The sequence below is a fragment of the Muntiacus reevesi genome, chromosome 5 (genome assembly GCF_963930625.1).
Source record: "Muntiacus reevesi chromosome 5, mMunRee1.1, whole genome shotgun sequence".
Taxonomy (NCBI): Eukaryota; Metazoa; Chordata; class Mammalia; order Artiodactyla; family Cervidae; genus Muntiacus; species Muntiacus reevesi.
In genome coordinates this window covers 86,178,605-86,202,823 of record NC_089253.1, presented here as the reverse complement: position 1 = coordinate 86,202,823, position 24,219 = coordinate 86,178,605, and the positions used below count along the sequence as shown (strand labels likewise).

Sequence of the window (24,219 nt, the reverse complement as noted above, 5' to 3'; positions counted from 1 at the left end):
CAGAGGCGGAGGAGGAATGCCTGAGGTTCTGTAGCAATGAGCTAGTTTACCAGCCCACTGCTTTTGGCTTAGGCTTTTACAGCTCACAGGTGCAATTAACTTTGACTCATTTACTTGGGGAACAACAGCAATCACCAGTCAAATCAAAAAGCCCTTTTCTTCCCAGTTCTGTTACTGTGATTAACAGGAAGACTCCCCAGAGGTAAGGGAGGCTCTGCTTCCCCACAGGCCAACAATCTGCTGGGCACCAGGGGCCCAGCAACACCATGGTACAGGTGCCATCTCGCTGTAGTAGGACATAGGGGAGAGAGTGTCTGAGGAAGAGCCTAGAAAGGCATGAAGAGGCTAGAAAGCCTTTTCTGTCATCATCCAGCAGCGGTTGGCACCTGGCTTTCAGGATCAGCCTGAGCGAGGTCTTGTGCCCTAACAGACTAGCTCTCCAGTCCCTTGACTGTACTTTTGCAGGGGTGGTGGAGCACATTTACCAGAGCTGAGGTCGAGGGGTACTGTCCCCTCAGGCCCCTGAAAAGCTAGCTTTCCCCAGCTAAGGGAGCTGCTTCTGCTTTTCCCCAGCTCACTTACAGGACAGCCCCAGGGTCTTTTGCAGAACCCAAGAACACTTGGACTCTGGTCAGGGAGAACACTGCGGGTCTCCTGCTCTTTCTAAATTGCAAAATAAACAGATCTTTAGGCCCCAGGCAGCTTTTGTGTTTGAGGCTGAATGTGTTTCTGTCTTTACAAGAGAAAAAAGCAGCAGGAGGAAGGAACAGTCTCCTTGGCGCTAACTTCTCTTTGCTGCCTCTAAAATACAGTCACAGAAAGGAGGATGAAAAGTAAGCCCTTAAGAATCTGAAAGACTTGTTTTTCCATTGTGTTATATGGAGCTTCAAAAATATCCTTTGTTAGCAGCTGTTTTGAGAGGGAGGACCCACTTCAGTGTTACTATCTTGAGGATCCATAAGTCTCTTTGGACTCTGGGGCTTGTTAAGACTGTCTTTACTCAGTGCCCGCTCAAGAAGATCACTGAAGATGTGAATTGCAGTGAGAGTCAAGACCCGATAAGAAGTACTGTAAAATGTGATTTGATTAAAAACACCATGAGAGTAGCAGTTTATAGCCTTGACTCATCCAACAACCTACCACCTAATCTGATCTTAAATGTTGACAGTACTGCAATCTGATAGCAATTCATAGTAATTAAAAAACCAAAAAACAAAATACAGATATATATTCAAATGAACTCACTCACAAAACAGAAAAGAGGCTCAAAGACTTAGAGAATGAACTTACTGGGGGGAAGGATGGGAGGAAGGGATAATTAAGGCGTTTGGGTTGGGCATGTACACACTGCTATATTCAAGATGGAGAACCAACAAGGATCCACCATATAGCAGTTATGCGGTAGCCTGGATGGGACGGAAGTTTGGGGGAGAATGGATACATGTATATATATGACTGGGTGCCTGTGCTGGTCACCTGAAATTATCACAACATTGTTGATTGGTTTTACCCCAATACAAAATAAAAAGTTTTTTTTTTTTTTTTTTTAACAGGTGTATATTATGGTACTGAAGGCAGCTAGTGTGTCCATTTAAATGAGGAATATACAGGGGTGTGGTGGCATTTGAGCTCCATCTGATTTATTCAGATGTAGATTCTGTAGGATTATAAAGGGCTATAGAGGTTTTCTTCTTTTTTAGCAATCTTTTCGCTCTGTGGATGAGGTTCATGTCTTTGAAATGGATTCACAGTTGCAAAGATTTATTTCAGAATCTTATGGAACTGGACTAAAGATTCTAATATCAATTTTCTGAGTTTAAAAAAAAAATCATACTTAGTGCTGAGTTATAAAACAGATGTTGACAAGTACAGTATTTTTCAAACTCAGGGATGAAGGGGACTGAAGGGTCCAAGCTCCAAACCCACTGAAAGTGTCCATGTTTGTATGTGAACAGCTGAGGTTATCGCCTTATCTCCTCTTGGCTCTCAGCTTTGAGGACGTTTGCTGAAAAATGCTTCATTGTACATGTGGCTGCCAAGGCTTACAGACATATATTTACCAGTGGAAATCTCTAAGGAGAATATGGCAAGTTTTGTGTTTTTTTTTTTTTTTTTTTTTAACTTTTTCCTACCTTTAGTTCTCTTTTCTCCATCTCTTGCGTGGTCTGGGAGTTTCTAGCTAGAGGCTGGAGGACTCTCACTCCTCTCACTGCATCCAGTGGAAGACCAATGCAGGACACCTTCTGAATCTAAAGCCTTCTTGTTAGAAGCCAAAGCAAGGTTAACAACAGACTGCTTCACTTTCAATCCCGCTATGTCTTTCTCAACCCACATTTATGTGATTTAGAGTCTTCTATTATACTATTCCATGAGAAATGAAAAGTTTGGTTTCTGATTGGCTGAAATGAGTTCTGTTATTTCTTTGTCAGAGGTCAAAATCACCACATTCTAGAATGCTAGCAGGCTTTGGGTCAAGTGGATAATCTGGTTCTAGGATTCAAATAGTTGCTTTAGCATGGAAGTCAGTAACAGTTCTCCCTGGAAAAAGGTCCAAAAATTTCTCCTGTCATAGTTTATATTGGAATTTCTTATTTACCTATTTTGTCAGCTACTTTTATCCTATTAACTTCTCTGGTATTCCCAGTAACTAGAACATTCTTATGAATTCAAGAAATGTTTGATACATAAATAAAAGGATGGGAATACTTAGGAATATTTATTAAAGATATAATAGTATATTTCTCCCAAAGATCCTGAATCAACTCTGAAGAACTGTACTTCTTCAGGTCTCTATCCAATATTGAGGAGTGAGGAGGGTGGGAGAGCTGAGCAAGGGTATACTATAAAACACAGAAACAGTATGAACAATAAAGAAATATGAACAAACCTCTAAATAGTTTAATTTTACTCCAGGCTGCTTCCCACCCCCACTGCCCTATCCCGTCAGTCCCCTTTCTTCTCACCAGTCTAATGTGAGGATGGGGCCATACCTGTTGGTTGAAGAGATGGATTAGGATTGCCAGGGAATCATTTCATTCAACTATGACTTAAGTTTTACGTTCTCATGGTCATCAGGTCAATCTAAGTTTTTAAACATCTAACTGGTGTACCATCATACATAGAAACAAGTTCAAATTTAAGACAGTAGAAAAGTACCAAACACTGAAAAAAAGAAATGAATGGATGAAAACCTTCCTGTTGACAACCTCTGTTTGTTTGGGGAGATGGTGTGATATAACCCAGGAACTCTAGGTCTGTTGGGATGAGAATGCTATCAAATGAGAATGTTACACGATAAGAATACTGATTTAAAAAGTTAAATATCTGGATGGAAGGTGAAAGGAAGGGCAACAGACTGCAAGCTGTGTGGTAGTCTGCATCAATTCAGTCACTCTGAGGTAAAGCTAAGCTTTGGTTGACCCTCTGCTTTGGTGTCTTTGAATTTCCTTAGTCACCAGTGCTTCTAACTCTCAGTCACTGGACCTGTGATGCAAATACACACTGATGTGTTAATATGCAAGATGAAAATTTTCACCTGAGAGATAAGCTGGTTTCTTTCTTTATGTGCTAAAGCAAGGCACATGGAGAAGTGATTCAAGAGGAGATACTTTAAAATTCTAATGTAGACCAAATAAATATTAAAAAAGAAAACTCTGACTTAAATCTTAAGCCTGTAGTGGAAGGCTTCAGATCACATATTTGGCAGGATAAACTATATTACCTTAACAACTTATTGACCACAGATGTATTAATTCATCTTTTGTTATGCAAGCATTATTGTCCTGAGTGTTTCAACAGTCATTTATATAACAAATCACCAGTCATAGATATTTGTTTCTACAAAAATCTCCCAGTCAATAGTGTGTTAATAATAATCATTTTATTTGGATAAGTCTTTGGGATTTGTTTTTAAAGATAGTTTAAAATTTCAGTGTTGAAATTATCATTCGAGGATTAAGGTATAAAAAATGTTCTCTTCCTGAAAACTCATAAAGATTTTGTTCTTCTAGCACTTTACTGACATCATGAGGAATCTTCTCAGTGTGGCAACATTTCTTTGCCTTGTACTTTTACTCAAATGATGTTTTTTCCCCTGAACTTGCCAAATAGAATATACGAGGTTTACATGTTTCAGACCAAAAATTTCCCCCATAATCTGACATATTTTATCTGCATAATCTTATGTACTTTATCGCCTAAAAAACAATGAAAATATGAAAAAATGTCTTCAGTTCAGTTTAGTCGCTTAGTCATGTCTAACTCTTTGCGACCCCGTGGGCTGCAGCACACCAAGCTTCCTTGTCCATCACCAACTCCCGGAGATGCTCAAACTCACATTCATCGAGTCGATGATGCCATCCAACCATCTCATTCTCTGTCATCCCCTTTTCCTCCTCCAAAATGTCTTGGTGCAATAATAATAATTAATGAGATTCCTGGGAGCAGACTGAATTTATTCGGTTCTCTGTGTCTTTTCTAGACACCCAAGATTTTTGCTTCATCTTTCACTCTTCTATTGGACAGCCAATTCAACTGAAGATCGATTATTATCCTCCACCAAATATCATCCTAAATCTCAATGCTTTAAGAACTTAAAATCAGTCATTTCCAATTGAAGCTCCTTTACATGTCAGATTATGTATTTTTCACCTTACCTGGTTTTAGTTGAAACAAACTCCTATTTTAACTTGGATCTTCTTTAGAAAAAGAAACGGAACACACTTCATTTTTTATATAGAATAAACTTTGTTTTTATTATAGACATGGGTCAAAAATAAAAGTTTTTATGTACATATGACATACAGTGCAAATGAAAGGCTTTTAAATACCACAGATAGACATGTTGTCAGACACAAAACGAGATGAATGATGGGGATTAGGATGGTCGTCCAGGAACTGCAGGAGGGGGTCGCCTAGTGAAAACAAAACAAAATAATAAAAAGAAAAACACAGATGCGGAGGAAGAAAACAATGTTTAAACCAGAAAACAAATCCAAATAAGAGCATGCAAAAATAATCCCACAAAAATCAAATTTAAATCAGACAAAAAACATGCAGACATGCAAGGGAAATGAGAGATCACGTGGCATAGTAAGCAGCTCCTGTGATATTTCCTGGCTACCAGTCATGTGCTAGGTATGAGCCATTTGAGCCTACTCCAAACTCGTATTATTTTGTACCATGGAATGATATTCATGCAATCATATTCAGGAGAACTGGGAATAGTACCAGAGCCACATATCTTTATAATTTGAGTATTTGTTTCCCAACCCTGATTTTGTGACATTCAGTTATTTTCAAAGATTCCAATAAATGTGAAATCTCCATAGGGGGAGAGGGAGTTGATATAGCAATATGACAGGGGAAATTTTTTTTTAAGATGAGGGTCAGTAGAAGGCAGCAAGAGATCAGATAAGCAGTGTAATCACAAGATGGAAAATATCAGGGGTCAATCTTGGAGAAAAGGATTGGCAAATGAGAATTTCCTCCAGGTGAAAATCCTGATGTGATAGCCTTTCTAGGCCCATGTTAACTAGGAGGCTATATCTGGTTCAAGTGACGTGAGGATTTTGTAAAATTTCTCTTTGACTCCAAGTTAGGTGCAACTCAAACTCTGATTTATTCTGAACTGGGTCCAGGGTAAGTGAAATTTGGTTTGCTGGCTCTTTCTCTGTATCCCTAGCCTGGCTTGCATCTTGTCAGGCCCTTCTTCAGAAAGAAGGGTCCAGAGATGTGGTTAGTTTTGACATCAGCCTGTCTGGATGATGGGCTGGTAGAGAAGATACAGTAAAGGCTACACAGCAATGCACAGCTCTGTAAGTAGGAAAACAGCAGGCCAATGAAGCTTTCCCATGGGTTTCCTGCAAAAGTCTACATTTAATTTCCTCTTTCTAACCCAACTGGTAATGAGCTCAACATTACAGCAAGCCATAGAACTGCGAGGTTAGTTCAGTACCCCGCTCCCTGTGGGACTTCTTTTTGGCTACTCCTCCAGGTATTCAACAACATACTCACTTCCATCTTACTTCTGTAACACTTCAGTGAGTGGAGCAAGGAGGTCTACAAAAAAAAAACAAAAACAAAAACAAACTTCTTTTTCATCTTCTATAAGATGTTAATGGAGCCAAGCTGACCGGGGTATTTCTTAGCAGCAGTGAAAAATGATCTTACCTTTCCTAAAGTCCAAGACCAATTTTTCCTTGGTCCAATTTAAGCTGGCTGCACTTAAGAGAGGCCTCCCATCCATTTATATGATGAAGAACTTATTATGGGTCCCTAACCTTTCAACTGTGGGGGGTCTGCAAGCCTTTAGCTTTAGAGATTCAGGTAATGGGTATCCCTAGTGTTTTTGTGAAGAAAGTGTAATTAAATTCCTGTCAGACTTGGTGAGATTTATCACCTGTCCAGCAAACAGAAACTATTTTTGAGTTCTGAGGGGGCTTTAGAACACTTTAATGACCTCAGCAGGGTGGGGAGGTGAGCCATTAAACTGAACAGCAAGTCCACAGTGCTGAAGGGACATTTTGTCAGCATATGCCAAAACACTTTCCCGTTTGAGTTTGGTGTTCTAGTCCAGAAAGTGTCAGAAGCTTTATGTCTTGGAATATATTTCATGAACAGCTAGAATGTTTGCTTCAATCATCAGAGAAATGTGTATATGTTTATCCCCTTAGCTCTTTTCTTTCCTCTTCACTCATCCTGTATCTAACTTTCCACTCATTGCCAAAAAGGCATCCTTGGTGATGACACCATACATTGACTCAGAGCTATTTCTACTAAAGATCTTGGCAATTTTTTTTTTTTTTTTTTTTTACTATCTCTTTTCCAGAATCTTCTATATCAGGGATCCCCAACCTCTGGGGATATAATGACTGATGATCTGAGATTGAGCTGATGTAATAATTAGAAATAAAGTACACAATAAATGTAATGCATTTGAATCACCCTGAAATCATCCCCACGCCCTGAACCTCTGCCTTGGTCGGTGGAAAAATTGTCTTCCATGAAATCGATACCTGGAGCCAAAAATGCTGGGGACTGCTGCTCTATGTTACTTAACACAATGCTGAAATGCTTGAAGGCATTTTCTGAAAATATTGGGGCTTTTAATATGAAAGGCAACAAAGGAACTTTCTATTGTTGCCACTTCTAACAGTTGAAACTTGAAGTGTTGAGTTTGGACTACTGAATGGGGATACGGAGTTGCTAACACTTTTGAAAGCTCATCATGCCAGCATTCACTGTACAAGCAAATTCTCCTTAGTCAAGATGATCATTTCAGGTTATAACTCCTTAAGTTTTCTGAAAATAACTTCAGAGAATTGTTTGGCCAAAACAGGAAGTAAAGGGGCAGGAAAAACTGTGTGTGGAACAGGGGCATAATTCATATATACATGAAGACCCCATTATTCATAAGAATGATGAATTAACCACATTCTCTTAGATCCACCTCAATGCTGCAATCTGTTCTTATGGTGACATTCCTCGGGCAAGAGCCCTGGGAAGGCCTTCCTTATAACTTTATTCTCTTCTGTTACAATCTCATAAAACATATTCTGTTTGTTTCCTTTGCCCATCACTTAGATAACTTCACATCCCAGAGAAATGGGTGAGCCTGAAGGCTTGGGAAAGTGAGACAAGAAAGGTAGTAAGAATAGGTGTTCTTCTCAATGTTTCTCTGATGATCTCCACTTCTAAGTCAATTTAGATCTCTCCCTTCACAAGAATACATTAGGGGTAATATAATTAATTCAAAAGAGTGGAAAAATTGTCTTCCACAAAACCAATCCCTGGAACCAAAAAGGCAGTGGACTGCTGCTCTATGTTACTTAACCCAATGCTGAAGTGCTTGAAGGCATTTGCTGAAAATACTGGGACTCGCTCAGTATCCCTCTCTCAGGTAATTACGTGACCCCCAATGTATTTTTGTGAAGGGAGAGATCTAAGTTGACTTAAAAAGTGGAGATCACCAGAGAAACACTGAGAAGAACGCCTATTCTTATTGCCTTTCTTGTCTCACTTTCCCAAGCCTTCAGTATTTTCTCTCACTTTGGAGTGAGAGAGTCAAAGTCATAATGAAAATGATCTGAGTTCTCCACAAGGCTCCCTAGGACTCATGGCATGTCTGTCGCTATCTGCTTTCAGGCCTCCTGTTCCTATGTGACCTACCTGGTTGGTCAGACCCCACTGTGACAAAGCACCAGAATACCGGGAGGATGGTCCTAAATTGGGATCTCTGGTTACGATGACATTTTATTGTATCACCCAACTTTGTGTTAGTGATGGTCTGTACTGGGAAAATCTCACTCAATGCATTTGCCTGATGCAAAGAGCTGACTCATTTGAGAAGACCCTGATGCTGGGAAAGATTGAGGGCAGGAGGAGAAGGGGACGACAGAGGATGAGATGGTTGGATGGCATCACTGACTCAATGGACATGGGTTTGGGTAGACTCCAGCAGTTGGTGATGGACAGGGAGGCCTGGTGTGCTGCGGTTCATGGGGTTGCAAAGAGTCAGACATGACTGAGCGACTGAACTGAATTGAACTTGGCCTAAAGCCACTAAAGCAGTGTTTCCTAAGGCGTGTACCTCAGAACACTAGTCTGTAGTATAGTTCATAGATGCTCTATGAACAAAGCATTGACGTGGAGAAACATGGAGACACTAGCCCTGTAATCTGATATGAAAGATTCTGTAGAGTCTTCTAGTAAAGAAACCTTTAATTTTTAGTCATCTTTTCCCAAGTATATTTAATTGAGAGGCCCTTGGTATATGAATGTGTAAAACATTAAAATCCCATGGAGTGGACTTTGGGAAACTCCAAATTAAAGTTGTAGTTTTAGCCAACATCTCGTGCATGCACTCTCTAAGTATCAGGCTGCCTCAGTGTGAAAGAACTCCAAGAAATGGTCTTAAAAGGGGCAATGTCAGGTGTGTGATGAAATGAGTACTTCCCATATGAGATTTAAAGAGCCCAGCAGAAAAACAAGAATCTTGAAAACTAATTTGGCAGATATTTATATTGATGTCAGAACTATTTTAAAAATACAAATGGAAATCTGCCAAACAGTTACAATAAGGTCCTTTGGTTTTGGTATTTCTATCAGGAACAATTCTGAATAAAGAATCATGCAGTAAGACACATACAACACAAGGGCATATCAGGATTCGCATCCTGACACTTTCTTCCATTAAGAGGCTTCCTCTGAAGACACTGAAGGATCCTCTCACAGAACATGTATAGACTTGAGAAAGAAATTACAACAGGAAAGTGTGAATTAACTCAACAGTCTTTCCAATTCATCTTTCCACAAGGAGTCTATCCAGAACACAAAGGGAAAGTAAATCAAAATTTCTCCCCTCCCATTCCCTTCTTACAAAGAGTCTTTCTCTATTCTCTGGAAATTCAGCTAGGATAAGGACATGTGTAACTACTGAGCACTCTTCCATTCTCAATACTGGGAAAACAAAAAGGTTTAACTTCTCCCATCAACACACCATGAGTAAACAATGGAGGTCAACTGTTGAGTCAGAAGCTCAATTACTTTCTGTAAGAAATGCCTTCTGTAGACCTAGATTTTCAGAATCACTTCCTTTTCAATAGCTAAGTGTCGCAGTGTTTCTTGGCAAGTGTCACTCTGCACAGTCCAGCAGCCTAAGGTTTCTGTCCTTTAAGTTAGTAAAACAATAACTTCAAGTCAATAGTAAAATGTTTCCCACTCTCCTGCCTTTGATTTGTTCAACTTGCTCCCTTTAAAAATCTCATTCTTCCCCAAATTAATGACAGTAATGCCAAATGCTATCATTCTTCATACTGGTATGGATTAAAAAGAGTTCTAGGTATTTACAAGTCAGATCTTCCTGATAAGCATAGACATGACTCAAATATATACAAGAATGAAGAAGGGGGAGTCCTTCAAATGTTATCATTTATTTCAGGTTCAGAGGTACAGCTTCACATTTTCACAATAGGTACACATGACCTTCTAGAATGATACAGGACTTAAAGGAAGTTGCTTCAAAATGTCCATTCGCAGAGTCCATCCATATATATCAGCATTAAGAAATCCTGAAAGTGTCAAGAAGACAGTGGAAAGTATTCTGGCTCAAATTAATTAAAGAACTGACACAAAAGACAAGATTTTGCTTCTGTACACTCCTTCTTAATATAAAAAAGCAATAAAACGAGTTTGATTTTGAAAAGGGAGAGAAAAGAAACATAGGCAAGCAAAACAAAGGCTATACATATGAAATTAAACAGAAATCAAGTAATGGTGGAATTTCTTGATCATTTTTATCAAATTGACAACAGACAATGCAAGAGATTAGACAGAATAATTCTACAGTTAATTTAAAAAACATTACATTAAGAAATCAGAGGGTAAAAATAAAAAAGAAATGAAGCCTTGAGCTGAGCCATGTGTAAAACGTCAGACCAGAGAGGTGAGTGTGTGTGTGTGTGTGTGTGAAAGTCGCTCAGTCGTGTCTGACTCTTTGCGACCCCATGGACTGAAGCCTGCCAGATTTCTCTGTCCATGGAATTCTCCAGGCAAGGATACTGGAGTGGGTTGCCATTCCCTTCTCCAGGGGATCTTCCCAACCCAGGTCTCCCATATTGCTGTCGGGTTCTTTACCATCTGAGCCACTAAGGAAGCCCAGACAGGTGAGAAGTCTCACCAATATACCAGTATGAACAGGTCTTAAGACAAACAGGAGATTCTTCCTTGAGTTCCCTCTCTTTTGTTCTCATATATACTGACATTCTTACACATATATACAGATAGCAATGCATATACAACATATGCTTCAAAATCTTAAAATTTGACAATATAGAACACCACATAATGTTAAACATACCAACTAGACAGGATGACTGAAGATTATCTAAAAGACACACTTGAGCTTTTGAGAAAGGAATGAGCGATCTAGTGAACCAATAACTGTTTCTTGGAAACTATCAACAGCCTCATTCACATTAAACTCTGAGTTCATAGCTTTCAGTCCTCTTGGTGAAATAATATAAAACTCATGGCTTGAGTCTCAAATATTATCTTCTTTCATCGAGTTTCATAGTTCAAAGACCTACAATTTAAGCTTTATTTTCAACGTTAAGGAGATTCCTGTCAATTTCAAATAATTATACTGTCTGACAAATGAAAAATGTCTACCTGAAAAAGTGAATAGATGACTTGCCTTTGAGGTATTACATAACTTCTTCCCTGCATTTTAAGCAATTATTCAGAAAAATCCACTATTTGTATTCTGCTAGATCCCTCTAAAATTTTGACATTTACCATAGAGAAAAAGATGACTATATAGACCAACTTAGCTGTAAAAGATTTAGCTCAGCAATCTAAGAATAATTTTTATAATTCTATCAGCGATCTTAAAGGTAGGTTTACAGATCTTACACTTACTATGAACTAGCTATATTGGCAAAGATAATTTCTTCTTTAAGAGCAATATTGTGAATTTAGATGTAAATGTCTGTAGATTATTATTTTTTTTGCCTGCAGATGTTATTCTACCATGTTGTCATGGAAATTCTGAGCCTTGTGCCTCTCAGAATGAATAAAATACAAAAAAATTTTGTACACCTCATGTATGTTTGGGAAATGAACCACTGTTATCACGTATTATGGCAGATACTCTAAGGCTAACTCTTGTATTAGCATAGTTTAAAAAATAATTCATACTCACACATACAAAGCACATGTATACATATTTACACCCATACATATACATATATACACGATACACATACAATCACATTCATGCTCGTGGCATTTTAACAAGTAATTTTAAACCTACTTGCCCAAAAGGGCACAAAATACACGTACTTACACAAATTTACTATGTATATACTATACACGTAGTCTGTATAGAGACACATGCATAGAAAGTATGTGTGTACACAGAAAACATCAACATTTGTCACATACTGGTATTAGGTCCCATTTCATACTTGAGAATTATGGCTACAGTCTATACTAAAAAGTCATAAAATGAATATATATGACTACTCTTTAATTCTAAGGTCAGAAGGCTTATAGTTATATCACAGGAACTTGGTTTTATTATCATGTTTTGGAATAGTGTTCGTATCTGAACAAGTAGGCAATTTGCTAATTAAACAGACCCTACTGCTCTTCTATGTTACAGACTACAGCTAGAAGCAATATTCAGAGGAGTCATTTTAGTAGATGACATCTGAAAATGTAATGTATCTGTTCTAAATCAATACTATTTCAATCATCTGTCCACAACTGAGTTGATGGCAGGTCCAATTAGTCAATAAGCATGCAAGATTTAGCATGTGACAATAAAATAGATTTACCCATCAAATAAACACAGTTTATTTTTCAAAATCCTAAAATCACTGTATGTTTTATTATACTAGACATGATGCAACATTGGAGGAATCAGGGGGAAGTTACACAAAAGACCTGAAGTGTATAGGGAACACTTAGAAAGCTCAGTAAGTGACATTCCCATCTAAAGGCCTGATATGAACGCTGTCCTCCAAACTCTGCACATTTTACAGCTTGTGACTTCACTTACATTGACATCTCCTTTTAAAGGATGCAAACCCTTTGGGAAACGGGATTAATACTGATCACATGACACAGTACTGCAGTAAAGTGAAAATATTTTCCAATATGATGTTGAAATTCCAGGAGAGAGGCTGGGTTCTATTAGAAATAGCTTAGAAGTAAAATAAAACAAAAATGTACACACAAGATGAGACAGCTGAGACAGGGAAACTGTGGGGTTATAAACCTAGAGCAAAAGCCAAAGGTGACAAATGCCATTGTTTATGACTGCATAAAACCAGTGCAAAGAAACTTGGAAAACAAATCTCCAATTTTCTTTGACATGGTTTGTGCTGATCTAAGAACACGCCAGTGGTTATCCACAATATTTTCCTTTAACCAAAGGAAATTTTTGAAATATAGAAAAATGCAAAACCACATATAGCACAAAGCCAAACCCTGAAGTATACAATCCATTAGATGCCTATTTTAGAGAATTCAAAGGAAGAAGCAAAGGGAATCCTAAAAAGAGGAAATTTTCTGAAAAGATCTCACTGTAGACTATTCCTTTTACTTAACATATTTCCACTCAGCTGCAATGCTGTTTTATAAACATGGTATGTATTTTGCACCTCTGTTCCATTCACAAAGAGTTAACTTTTTTCCAGGAGAAAACATAAGATATGAGAAGATTTAAGGTGGCGATTTAGGGTGGAGTTCTTTATACAATCACTTGTAATTTAAAAGTTGAAGGGCTCTTTTCGTAAATCTTGTATTCTCTGGTTTCTGCCTGAGTGGCATAGTTTAACCCTTTAGAATAAGTTCAAAACAACACCATTCACCTTGGCAAGTTCTCTTTTTAATAACGGTTAAAAGTTTTTACTTCATACTTTACGGGTGTCTGCTTTGGGTATAAACTACACAGGAAATTAAAGTTAAGGTAATGTACAAATCATGTTTGCTGCTTTCAAAGGGAGACATTTCAGTTGGTTAACCTGATTTACTTCTGCAGAACATGAAATGGTGTCATGGGACACAAATAGGCAGTGAATATTTGGTCTGCTGTCTGGGGACAGTTAGCAGACAAAATTCCAGTTGCCTTCTGGCCGTTTCCTACATGCTAATCATCTACTCCTAGGTAGTCCAAAAGTCAGCCTCGAGACTGAACTATTAACCCCCAGGCTAAGCTGCACTTGTAAATTTTAGAAAAGTTAGAGTTTGCCAATTTGCTTTAAATCTTGATGTCTTAACTATTTTTTGGAAGGACCTGGAAAGAGACCCTGAAGTTGTTTGACTGCAGGAGCATGAGCTCTACTCTTAAACCGGGGCATCTTTTTTTCCATGCCAGGTCCCATTTTTAAAATATGGCTATCCTATAATAAGGCTCAGGATTTACTAAGGAAACCTAGAATGGATAAAAAGTTAAACTGTTTCAAAGGTAGGCTAAATTTTTGCATTAGGGAATTACATATTAGCATGGAAAGAGAGGCATATTTTTGCTCTAACTCAATAAATCGAATGGAATTAGTGTCAAAGTGTAGTAGTCAGTCATGCCTAAAACCAGATCAATATAAAAAATTAAATATTTTCTATGCTAACCTATACTGTAATCTGTGAGGAGGTAAGTACATAGGTGAATAGAGAAATTACATTTGTCCAGATACTTCTTGAGATGTGATATTTTGCTTCTTCCTTAAATTCTGAAACTAACTAGCCAAATTTGCTGAGTGACTACCAAAAGGCAAGCTTTGATTCACTGTTGAATATGCTTCTAGCACAAAGCAAAAACACGTTAGCATGAGAAGCCTTCTAGAGCAAGCAATGCATTAACTTTTCCCTTGCAAACAACTTTGTGCTTCAGGAAAAATTGTATTTTTAAGGAATCTTAATTTTAAAAATTACTTCCTAGCAGTTTTATGAAATAATGAGGAAGGAGAGAGGCTCTAAACAGGTAATCCTGGAGTAGGCAGACACACTTAGAATAGACAAAATAATTTGCATCAGTCAAAACAGAATGCAGGAAAATAAGTATATATCATTTAGGTCTAAGCCCACCATCTCTTATCTCTTAAGAATTATACTGAATGGGCTCTCTGGTAGGTAATGTGGGAAACCTGTCAAAGCAATTTCAAATGTATGCCAGGGTAGGCGAATGGTCCACAAAGCAGAGGGCTGCTATACAACCTACTTTGGTCGATACAACATACAAAACCATAGAGAGTCAGCAGTTTTCAACAGTCAAACCCCAAAAGTTTGACATACCATGAGCAATGAAGGTGAGTGATGAATGCATTAGTCAAACTGGTTACTTGCCTACTGATGTCCATACATGCGACTACTCATGATTTACTGCAACAGTTATCAAATATTTTGCTTTCGTAAAATTCATTAGTAATTAACTGCCATGCCAGACACTTCGTTTAGTCTAACAGGGAGGATTCTAGTGGACGGATTATAGTGGGACGAGTTGGTGATGGGGGTGGTCTCCGGCTAGAAAGAGAGAAAGAGAAAGGTAAAGAAACAAGTAGGGTAACGACTAGAAGGTTATCCCAAAGATACTGAGAAAGAGCCTTCAGGCACATGCTCATGCACAAACAGGCTAGCAGGAATGGCTGCCATCTGTAATAACTTAATACTGTCACTTCTCATTCACCCAGCATTTTTTAATGACAATGAGATATTTTTCATATGCAAATCTTTCTGAAAACTGAAGTCCTCCCTCCCAATACTAATAAAAATAAATTTAAAAGCCATTTAAAAAAAAAAAAATAAAAACCATCAGAAATACACTGCATTTTCTCAGCCAGTAGAGTATGCCCACTCCAGGAACTAGTAAGGTATTTAGGCCCCAGAGACTAAAGGGGGTTTGAATTTTTTTTTCCCTTTATGTAATATTCTTCCTTTTTTTTTTTTCCCCTGTCAGGATGTTAATTATCACTTCTCATTGACCTCAGCATTAGCTTTTTCCAATATATTCTATATTTTACTTCTAATTTACTGGGTACTAGAAAATCAGAAAATCAAGGTTTCTAGACTTCTCTATAATAAGCATAAACAGGCTCAGGGTGAGTGCTTGAGTAAATTGCATGAGCTCTGGCTCCTATTTTGGGTCCTATATGTTTTATTTTTAGTAACAATATTGCTCACTTTCTGATTGGTAATGGTGTTTCTAATAACTGAGGTTTCTAAATAAATAAACTTCATATAATGATATATTACTGTATCTGAGAATCTTCAGCTTTATACCAACTAATACTCTTTATTCCTTGAACCCATACATTTATTTCCAAAATGCATTAATAAGCTTTTTATGTGTGTACTTGACTTTACACATTATATCTCAGAGGGTAATGTTTATAGCCAATGAGATTCAATAAGTTCTGCAAATTGAAACTTTTCTTCTTGATAAGACTCTCCTGTTGATATTTTTCAGAAAGAGCCCTCCCGCCCCCTTTATGGAATTACTGTCATGTCATGAAATTTTCTTCTTTATTGGACACACAAAATTGATCCAATCAAATAATCTTCCTCAGGATGAAGGAGTGAAGTTAGAAAAGCTAAAGAAAATGGTTATGCAATGTTAAAAATTACAGAGCTATACGATAAAATTAGATGGTCAAGGAAAAATCAAAACTAAAGAGGTATCATTGGTTAATGGTAAAAGTACCGACTGCTTAAGCACAAACTCATAGATCTTAGTGGAGTTTCTTTTGCCTCCGGTGCCTGAAAAATATCAGAACTGTGGAGGAAAGGTTTTTTCTTGGGAAGGTGCATGCCAGTTAACCTCTTACACTAAGTCTTATCACTTAAGCAGCACTCAGTTTCTCAAAGTGTAACTACAGATACTTTATATGCACAGTATGGAACTAAACCAATTCCTACTAGCTGTTTAATTTGCATAAACAAGTAAGTCCTTTTCCCGCAGAAAGGCTACCAGCTACTGTGACCACCAGAAATGTTCTGGCAATTTCCTGCTGGGAAAAATCCTCCTGTTATTTCCTTTTTGCTTATGACAATGCAAAAACACCTGCCTTTTCACTAGCATACTACTCATTTTCACTTGAAATGGTTACATGTTTAACTTTCATCCTGGCTTTGAACCCAGCCATTTTCTCCTTTGATGTGGACTTTCCAGAGGCCAGAGGTCATGTGCACTTAGTTGTTTCATAGAGTGTTTAGCATGGTGCTGCAGTCAATGATGTCCTCAGTCAGAGTTCTCTTCTGATTCTTTTGTTTATCTGCTGCAACTGTATTCCTCCCTCAACACCCACCTTGGTGAAGTCTTCTCTGACCTACCTTTTCCTATCTTTATGCTTCTCTAGCATCCCAAGGTATTTCTAGAATTAGGTTTATATGTTTATTGCCACTGACCAGAAAAGGACTGTGTCTTAGTCATTTTCAGTTTCTTGTGGTGTCTAGCTCAGAGATTGTCATTCAGTCATTGAACGTTTGACAAATGAATAAATGAAAGTTACTCCTAGAAGTAAGAAGCAATTTATGAAAACTTATGATAGCCACTGATCTTTACATCATACTATGGTATTTTTAAAAAATAAATCACTGTTCTAGCAAAAAAAAGAAAAAAGAAAAACAACTATAATGGCATGTAGGATTTAGACTCTTAGAAACTCTACCTACAGGATATTTGGCTGCTTAATTGTTTAGTGGATATTTGGAATAAATACTAAATCATAGGCCCTTCCTCAGGGAGTTTGATAGTTAGTCACATAACCTATAGAAACATATTCTTAGCATTTTAGCAGTTACAGGAGGAGCGAGAGAGTTGGCCAGAGTTTGAACTTGAAAAAGCAAAACTCTACCAGAAGCCTCAATAATGGGATGGACTTAATTAGTGGATTTTATTTGAAAAAAAGTAGACTTGACAAATGCAGTGAGGGGCAGAATACAGTGTAGCATGGTGGGCTAGAAACTGTTCCAAGCATATATGATAGTTTTAACTAAGTGTTGTAGCCAAGAGAGAAAGGAATGCAACTGAGTTCTCTTCTGATTCTTTGGTTCTTGGCTTAAACGTCATACCCAGCACTTCCTGATGATCCGATAATTTCCAACCACCACTCCTCACCACTTCATGGTTTTATGCATTTCATAGCACTTAACTGTTTAACATTATGTATTTACTAGCTTATGGCCTGTGTCCTCCAATAGACTGCAAATTTCTTGAGTGCAGAGACCACATATTCTGTATTTATTACATATATTCAGTATTTAGTATAATGCAATTAGAAGACAGTGAATAAATATTTATTTAATAGCAGACAAATAAGTGAACGACTGAAAAGTACCTACACAAAGATGTTCAGACAGGCTATAGAGTAGCTCAAGGAGAGCAGGTCCAACAAGGCCAGAAATGCAACTTTTTTTTAAGCATTTGTCAGAAGTTTATATTTGAGACAGCAAGTTTACACAGAAATTGAAAGACGTGGATTTTAGCTCCAACTGCCAATTTGTATAATCATTAGTCACTAAACTTCTCTAAGTCTCAGTGTTCTCATCTATGACACAGGAGACTCAGACTAGATGGTCTGTAACATGCTTTCCAGTTATGCATTGCATGTATAATTTATTGAGCATGTACTATGTGGTCTGTATTATGCTCCATAATTTTTAAAAACTCAAATCTATTCATAGTGGAATACAAATGGGCTAAGACAAGTATAGAAGTGGTTTTACTATAGCACCCCATTTTAAGCAGAAAAAATGAAGCAAAATTTTGTAATTCAGGCTCAGAGCTTGAAAATACAATAATGTGGTTAAAGCAGGGGCAAATATGATTTTAATTGTGGCATATAAAATTTGAAAGTCACAGCAGAATATAGGTCTATAATGGGGTTAAAGAAACTAGAAATTAAGTGGGGAGGTAGAAGGGATGGACTCAATGATAGGGACAGAGAATAGAAAGATCGAAAATACTCTGATGGCAGAGCAACTTCTCCTTAACCTCCTCTCCTATCTTTGGACCATGTTGATGCAATGAGACAAAGTCAACAATAATACGCAACTGCAGAAAGAAAGCAAGGCAGGGAACCAAAAAAATACAACTTTCTGTAATGTGCCAGGTCTTTTGTTTGTCTTGTTCACCACTATATCCCAGAACTCAGCTTTGTCTTTGGCTCAAGCTATTTTTTTTTTCAAATAAATAAATCAGGAGAACCTATCCATTATCAGCACTTTAAGGGAGTCCCTAGGGGACTAAATAGGCACTGCACCCTGTGTGGTGAATTAATGATTGAAAAGGAAGAAAAATCAAATTTCCATCATGGTCTCTTAAAATAATTATGACATCTTTAAAATATGCCTAGTTTCAAGTTAAAGTAACTCATACACGTACTTAGAAATTAAAAATCCTAAAGAGCTGGTCAACCCTTCTGGAAGAAAAAAGCATCATTTTATTTCTAAACAATAACCCCTTGGTAATCTGTAAAGGAAACAATCCAAGAGGCGCATCAAGTTGTTCAGTGTGAATTTTCTTAATAAGTAATGCTAAGATGTTTGCCAACTTCAACACCAGAAAAACATTTAAGGTTTACTGTTAAGGTTCATTTCATTGGTCCAGTTCCTAACCATTCAAAGAGTTTCCAAAGACATTCACCTCATAAGACAGTTTACTTTGGGCCAAGCATAGTTATTTGTTTTATACCAGATTTTCCTCCATTACTTTGCAGAGAGATGGGCTTCATTAAATTACCCATTATATTGAAATGGAGCATCTTGCATCACTTAGTGTTTATTGAAACACTATGTGGTGTGTGGGCGGTTTATGGTTAGGATAGAAGAGCCATGTTTCTGCTTCCAAATCAAAGGGAAAGATGTAATACTTAAAGTTTCATTTGTAGCTGCAGGGATGGGCTGGGTGCAGTATTTTGGACAATGACACATTTTCTAAGAAAGTCTAATGTTCATATGGGGTGGGTGGCATGGTGGGGGAGAAACTGGCTACACTGATAAGAGAGAAGAGTGAATCAATTCTCTTATTGTCTCATTTGATTCTCTTCTAAGAATGGGAGAACTTAATCTTCATTTGCTCTTCTCTGGGTTAGCTGGTTCTGAGTATTCATAATGGGTGACCGATCTTAAAAGGGGTGCATCGTAACACCAATTACTGACATGGCTTGGTGTTTCTGCCCCTGCCTGTCTTTCTCTTCAGGATGGAAAGAGAGATTTATCTATCTGATAAGTTTGTGAGCCAGACTAGACCTATGTAACTCAGGCTCCATCCTTTCCTTACTTACAAAATATCAGGACTCTCAGGCCAGGATTCTTTCTATAGGGCAGTCACAGGGGCATGTTCTAAGGGCGTGTCTCTGAAACTAGACTGTACATCAGAACTCCCTGGAGGATTTGCTAAAACAGAGGTTTCTAGGTCCCACACAGACTTCCTATAGGGGTGAGACATTTCTAGTAACTTCCCAGATTATGCTAATGCTGCTAGTCCTGTGCTTTGAAAACTGTCTGAAGACATAATAAATGATTTTGTCCTTGCTTTCTTAGCAATTCATTTCACTTGCCAGATAAAGTCAGAGCGAAAAAAAGAAAGTGCTGGGAAAAAATATCTTAAGAAAGATGAACAAATGGTTGTAGAAATTCTTTGATACCTTTGGAAATCAGATTCAAGCATGGGTCAGATTGGTTTTAGGTTTATTTTGTAAAGACTGAGATGTTATACTACAGTCGTTTTTTTTGTTAGTCATCACCAGAAGAATAACTACTTGTTTAGAGAAGCTTGCTCATGAGCGTGGCAGTGGGTGCAGACACTGAGCACATCTAACCATGCATTCCAAATTGTCATCTTTGAAAAAGGTACGACTGAAGCCCAGCCTATTTAGTTAGGTGGACCCAAGTTTAAAAAAATAAAAAAACCCTCAAAAAATCAAAGACTGATACTTTAAGGGGAATTATATTTGCCTATGGGGACAATTATTTGCATAAATAGGATATGCAATTTATACCATAAATTCTACTTATTAGATATAGGTAAAGCTTTAAAATATAACTGTTTCAAAATTTAATTTACACATAATTGCATTTAGGGTCATTTGACCTTATTGATGAAAAGATTAAAAAGAAGGGTTTTGTCTACCTAAGCACAAGAAGTAAAGTATCTCTGCTTTTTGAGGGCTGCTACTGCTTCTGCTAAGTCGCTTCAGTTGTGTCCGACCCTGTGCAACCCCATAGACGGCAGCCCACCAGGCTCCGCAGTCCCTGGGATTCTCCAGGCAAGAACATTGGAGTGGGTTGCCATTTCCTTCTCCAATGCATTAAAGTGAAAAGTGAAAGTGAAGTCGCTCAGTCGTGTCCGACTCTTCGCGATCCCAAGGACTGCAGCCCACCAGGCTCCTCCGTCCACGGGATTTTCCAGGGAAGAGTACTGGAGTGGGGTGCCATTGCCTTCTCCGTTTTTGAGGGCTACACAGGATGAATTTCTTAGAGAACAAAAGCAAAAACTGCTTCTGAATTTTCTAAAATCGTGACGCGTGCCTCGCACAGCGGACTCTGCCGCGCTCGGTTCCCAAGCGACTTCAGGCAAAAATGGCTCTGGTGGCTCCGAGTCAGCTAAATAGGGGGTGCCCATAGTAGCTCCTTCCCAGGAACTGAAATGCCTTACTTCTCCATGACCCTCTTGAATAACTTAATCCTTGCATCATTTTTCAAAGTTTAAGGCACAGTTTATCATCTGAACAACATTATAAACTTCCCATGACCTGAGATTACGCCTTATCCTGCTTGCAGCCTTTCACAGCACCTGTAGGGGGCAGTGTCTCAAGCAGGAATTCAAGGACATAAGTGAACATGCCCAGGAATAAATCAGACAGGAGCACATCTCCAGGTGAAATGGAAAGGCAGCTAACTACATAACCCAGGACTTCCTCTTGCTAATGTCTGCTCTAAGAGAACAGACTGTGGACACAGTATTTTTAAATTTCAGCACAGCATTGTGCTTTACTTCTTAATTTGAACATTTATTAAGGTTTTGCATATCTAAAAAGTCCAAGGCAAAATTCAGAAAAATGCTATGAACAGTCATGATTTTGTCCACATGGAAGATAATATTTTGCAATTGTCAAAAACACTATAGGATGCTATCCAGCATATTTTGGCCCTTTTAGCTTTGGTACAGAATGAGCCAGTACTGTCCAAGAATAGTTTACAGTAGATGTTGGAAACAACAGAGAAGTTGGAGTACATTTAAAGGATTCAAGAGAAATTCTCTAATATGACTCTTGCCACATTTTGGAGCCAGCATTTCTTCCCCTTGTGAAAATGAACCCATGATTTTTAAATGTATGTCATTGGGAAAGTATGAATCAACTGATGAACTTTGAAAGAAGAACATAAGGGGAAAAACAGTCTGTAATTTTTATTTGAAGATGCAAACATATAATATACTGTATAAACTAGTCTCTGAGATAACTGGTCATATAATCCACCTTGCCACACTTCTTTCACTGTATTTTAAACGTCTGACTCGGGTTCTACCCATAAGGATGGTACAGATAAACCCACTTCTGTGGTTGCAGCAAAAAGGCAGCTTAAGGGATGATATGCCTACACGAACTCTGCTCAGTTTATGACTTGTAAAAAGAATTAGCCAGGCAAAGTTTTAGCACAGAAGGAATAGCACAAGAACAAGAGAGAAAGTGTGCGTTTAAATCATTTCTTAAAATACACTAAATATTGGGCTAATTCTAAAAATAAACTTTGATTAAACATTGTATATCAACTCATTTTGTTTTCTTTCATTCACTCAATAAGCCCTGTTTATGAGCTAGGTACTGTATAAAGTGTTAGGGGTACAGAAATAAAGACAGTCACTGCCCAGGAATTTCCAGTTGAGCTGGGAAGAGAGACAAGTAAACAGTGTCCACAGTTGGGTAAGTGCAACGACAGGATTATGACTCAAGCGTTGCAGGGACACCTGGAGTCTTAGACTGGTGATGGAAAGAGGCTGGGGCGTTAAAAGGGCTTGAAGAAAACAGAAAAAGTTGAGGGTATCAGCATTCCAGGGATAGGAGATAGTATGTATGAAGGGGGTAAAAAAGCTAGAAAAAGTACTGTCAGCTTGAGAAATCAAATGTCTCATTTTTTATCACAAGTGGCAAAACTACTTGTTTTAATCCAAGTCCTAATTCACAAAACAAAGTTTCTGAGGGTTTTTTGTTTTAAAATATGATTCCTAAAAAGCATTACTTCTGGAATTTTTATATTTTAGTTTCTGCACTATATCACTGACAACAGAGAAGCTGGGTAGAGAAAAAGACTAAAAGGTATGCAAAGAAACAGAAGGTCAGAGGAATATAGCGATGAGAAAACTATAGAGAGAAAGGAGGTGGTTTTTAAAGAGATTCACACGCACATGGTTATTGAATGAAGTTAGGCAGTGTCCCCTCTGAGGACTTTTTTCTCTCTTTGTCTCTTTCTCCTCTTCTTTCCCTTCCTTCTGTCTCCCTTGCTACCTCTCTCTCTCTTTCAAGAAATCCCCAAAGAGATCTAAGAACTTACATGCATGTATGGGGAAAGCTAGTCCCACTGATGGCAGCTGGGGCAAAGCTATTCCCAACCCTCCTCACCGCCTTCTGTCCTCTTCTCCCTGCCCTTCCCCTCACTCCCACACCAGGCACCCGGGGAGGGGGTTGGCCAATTCAGACATCTGGGGGAAGGAGGAGAGGTTGGGAAGGAGGTGCTAAGGACCAGCTTCTGGGAGAGGCGAACTTTCACTTCTGAGATGCACACTGCTTTGTCATCTCAAGTCAGGGAGAAGAAATGCAAAGATACAAGGATGGGGAGGAAAAGGGCAACACTGGATCTCTCTATGAAACTGTAAAATTCACTTCTGCATTGGAAAGGTGGGGAAGACCTTTTCTCCTTTCTGACAGACAGCAAGAACCTTCTGGGCATGAGTATCTGACTTGGGGCCTGACCTCAAAGCGGGTAAATGTGTACGTAGAAATACAGATGCAAAAGTTTAACTTTCCAGTTCCTCTTATTTTTGTAACAACAATAGAAACGGAGCATGAGGAATCTGAAGATTTAAAGAAGATTTATGTTATACCAAGGTTTCATTTCTGCCTGACTTGTGACATCTAGTGAATTAAAAAGCCAGTTTTAACATGGTATTTTTCTGGTCATGTATCAGTCCAAGAGGAAAAAATGGAGATGAGGTATCGTTTACTAATTAGAATCCCAGTGATTAAAAAAAATTCCAGCAGGAGGAGCTCTAACATGCCTTAGAGTTCAAGCTTGAAAAACAAAAATACTGAAAGCAAACATAAAAACAGAGAGGTGGTGTGCTTTGCAAGCTGCCATGTCAGTGAACAAATATGTGACCGAGTCCAATTAAATGCTCAGTGCGTAGACAGAATGGCCCACATTTTCTCCCTTCCACAATTCTCCGTGTTCTGATGCAGTTAAACTGGGCACGGATCTGTGGTGTCAGGGTGCAAAAAGTTGATTTCTGGGCAAGTGTAGAAATTATTCTTTTCTTCTTGAAGTGTCATATTGTTTCTAAATGAGTCTTCTGACGCTGGCTCAAAAACTGCCATTTTAAAATGAAATCTTCATAGGTGTTTGAAGGCACTACAAAAACTCCTGAATGTTCTCCTTTACTTTGCGGCTTGTTGGACGCTTTTTTTTAAAATGAGAGAAATGCTGTGTTTGTAAAAACTGGTG

General features: G+C 38.2%; 1 protein-coding gene across 4 annotated transcripts in view; it reads right to left on the bottom strand.

Annotated features, from left to right (window-relative positions):
- Window positions 1–4,749: 4,749 nt before the first annotated feature.
- The window catches only part of DNM3 (dynamin 3), a 614,639-nt gene continuing 595,169 nt past the window's right edge, over window positions 4,750–24,219 (bottom strand). For 2 of the 4 annotated variants that reach the window (XM_065935705.1, XM_065935706.1), the window contains one exon: window positions 9,450–15,024. In XM_065935705.1, coding sequence (XP_065791777.1) covers window positions 14,955–15,024 — 70 coding nt within the window. In that variant the 3' untranslated portion in view covers window positions 9,450–14,954. Of the gene's footprint in view, window positions 4,914–6,015; window positions 6,061–9,449; window positions 15,025–24,219 lie in introns of those variants that run through there. The other 2 variants (XM_065935708.1, XM_065935707.1) reach the window with 2 other exon arrangements.